General features: G+C 38.8%; 1 protein-coding gene across 1 annotated transcript in view; it reads right to left on the bottom strand.

Moving 5' to 3' along the window:
• The window catches only part of ano6 (anoctamin 6), a 16,041-nt gene continuing 13,047 nt past the window's right edge, over positions 1 to 2,994 (bottom strand). The window contains exons 15-20 of the mRNA XM_014014486.1: positions 2,730 to 2,827; positions 1,847 to 1,977; positions 1,563 to 1,768; positions 1,262 to 1,464; positions 927 to 1,032; positions 1 to 845 (exon numbers count right to left, since the gene is read on the bottom strand). Of these exons, the coding sequence (XP_013869940.1) occupies positions 642 to 845; positions 927 to 1,032; positions 1,262 to 1,464; positions 1,563 to 1,768; positions 1,847 to 1,977; positions 2,730 to 2,827 (948 nt within the window). The 3' untranslated portion in view covers positions 1 to 641. The remainder of the gene's footprint in view (positions 846 to 926; positions 1,033 to 1,261; positions 1,465 to 1,562; positions 1,769 to 1,846; positions 1,978 to 2,729; positions 2,828 to 2,994) is intronic.

The following is a 2,994-nucleotide window of genomic DNA, read 5'->3' as shown; positions in this document are numbered from 1 at the left end:
CCATCTTCCAACCTGTTCTGCCGCTAGAAAGAAGTATTGAACTTTTTCCGCTCTCCTTCCCTCCTGCTTCGCAGCAGCAGGCGCTTTGATGTCCGCAGCCCRCAGACACCGCCCCGGGTGYGAGTTGTAYGGATTTTTTGCCAAATTTACGGATTTTCGAGGCTCTTTATACAGGTAAACATCAGAAGAGGTTGACATGTATGAATATGCTTCAAGTGAGCTGCTGATATTTGTGTATTTCAGTTTAAAAATATTCATAAGGACGCTTTAATTGCATTTTTAAAAAYGTGATAAAGACGTTGCCATTACTTGTTTCACAACGTATAATTAGCTATTGCACTTTRTACAATCTGATGAAAAGAAGTGGTGGAATCCCCCTAATGACAGATGCTGAAAGGTTTTTCCAGCTTGACATAACCAAACATGATGGGGAAGTTCGATGCAAAAACAGAGAGTTTAAAGACGAGTGGTTTCTTCATCCTGCCTTGCAACTCCAAAAATAAGAAGTCGTCTTTCAGGCTGCTGAGTAATTCACACGGTGGGAGGGATTAACAGTTTTTTTTATGGATGCAACAAAAACCTTGTAGAAACTGATATAAAAACGTAAACGAGTCTTGTTTCTTTTTTAAAAAATATTTGTATCATAATTCATGTTCTTCGTGCCCTTTTGCTTCGCTCGTCTCTTCATCTAGAGATGATTTCAAGCGTTTGCTCACCAACTTCAGGTTGGTTTCATGGAGGAGCATTTGGGTCAGGTACTTCTCTCGTTTAATTTGTTCTTTGACTGCGTACGGGACATCTGGGATGACGTAGGACAGGATGAATTTGGTGAAGTAAACAATGTGCTGCGAGAAGAAAAAGAACAAATGTATTAAAGATCTAAAATTAATAATAATAAAAAAAGGTTGAGGAGGTTTTCATCTCACCTCTACAACAATTATAAACGCCATTTTGGCGGCAATCACGTGCCAGTACAGCATGTTGTGCTCGTATTGTCTCGGGTGTCCAGGAGGAAACCGATAATCTCGATACCTAAAAGAGAAAATGTGTTAATTTCTATTTCTGATCTCACCACACAAAAACTGACTGTTCCTTCATTTTTGTTTAAGATTGTGTAAAAATCTGGCATGAAAATTAAAAAAACAACAACAAAAAAAAACATTTTAGCTGAACACAAGAGCAATATTTCAAATGTAACAATAAAAATGTCGATTTAAAACACAAGGAAACGGAACAGACGGGTCAACTTCTTTTTTCATACCTGCAAACGCTGATGTTGCGAGGCTCATCAGCTGTGATTCCTAAYGAGTTATTGTGGAAATCATTGATGTTGAACAAGGACAGGGAGCTGTTGATGTAACCCTGCATGGTGTGGTCAACGTTGTCTCCATACGGGTAGACAGAAAAGGACCAGTAGTAAACCAGTCGTGGAATCATGTCGGATGTAAATGCGATGATCATGGCCTGTTGAGACAATGAAACAAGAAACAATTGTAGTAAAGGTTACAATGGTTAAAATGACATTGCGTACGATGAAACTACAGAATGTTTAAAAGYGCTACATTCGTTGCGACGGCCAAGATGGCGACGCCTTGGAGGATGGGCTGCCAAGCCCCGATGTCCTGGGCCTTCTCCGGCGTCATGCGACGGAACTGAGTGGTGAACTTCCAGGCATCGACCCGGATCTCAAACATGTTGTTGATCAGAGCCAGAACTGGAGCCAGGGGGAAGGAGGCCACGAAGAGGGTCACAAAGCCAAACTGGATGACTGTAAGGGACACAGGATGCAGACATGAGCCAGGGTTTCATTACGTCAGGTTAAAGAATGACCAAAACGTGACCTTACCCATCTCAAGATATTCATAGAACAGTCCCAGTTTGGACAGGTCCTGGAGCTTGTAGTCCTGCTCCCAGCGAGGTCTCTCCTTCTCTATGACTTTACCAGAGCAGAAGTAGGAATACCGGTTCTTCAGCCACCTGCAGAGGAGTGATGGGTTTCAGTGTGACGTTACAGAGTCATCTCACAATCCAAGAAAATATCTTTGTATTTATTTTATTTTCAAACTTTATCCATTTCTTTAAAAAAACAAAAGTAATTCTATGTACAATAAAAAGAAAATAAAAATAAAATGAAATGAAAGGTGGCAGAGAGAAGAAAGAATCTTATTACATCTGCCCCTTTTTCCTCAAGTTTAAATTCAAGCAATAATGATCCTCAGTTAACAAAACAAAACAAAAACATCAAATCTTTCTAGAACAAATTATATGCACGGATTATATTGTTTCATATTTTTTTAACAATCTAGCCTTTATCATTCTTTTAAACATGTAGTGATTTGGCACGTTTAATATCATCTCCCAGATTATTCCACAATCTGACTCCTTGGATTGAGGTGCACCGTTCGTTCAAACTAGTTCTAAATTTAGGTTTCATGAACGTCTCTGTCCCCTTAAGATTATAACAGTCCTCTTTTTTTTTTACAAAGTTTTTCTGGATGTTTAAAGATAATGTGTTTTGGTGTGCTTTATACATAACTAACAGAATGTTATAATCAACCAGATCATAGAGTTTCAATAATTTCAGTTTACAAAATAATATATTAGATGGATAATAGTAGTGTTTGAGTGATAATTCTTACAGCTCTTTTTTGTAAAACAAAAACAGGATTTGTAATAGTCTTACATGCTTTCCCCCATACCTCAACTATGTTTTTATTATGGCAGCTTACGGTATAAGGATTTCTTGAATGTTGTTCCAGATGGCTTTCCCACCCATGATGATAGAGAGCTGAGTGGTCAGCTCAATTAGACACCCACCTGGATCACACTGTGGGTAAAACAAGATAATAATGAAAACAAATAAACAGTAAAACAGTTAGGATAGACCAGGGATCTGCAGTCTTTACGGTCGAAAGAGCCGTTTCTGCTCCTTAGCTCACTGATAAAAATGTGCTACGAGCCAAAAAACATGCTACATCTGTGAGTATCAACTGG

This window comes from Austrofundulus limnaeus, unplaced genomic scaffold (genome assembly GCF_001266775.1).
Source record: "Austrofundulus limnaeus strain Quisiro unplaced genomic scaffold, Austrofundulus_limnaeus-1.0 Scaffold115, whole genome shotgun sequence".
Classification (NCBI taxonomy): domain Eukaryota; kingdom Metazoa; phylum Chordata; class Actinopteri; order Cyprinodontiformes; family Rivulidae; genus Austrofundulus; species Austrofundulus limnaeus.
Note: the sequence above shows the minus strand (reverse complement) of the source record. Positions and strands in the feature narration are given on the sequence as shown.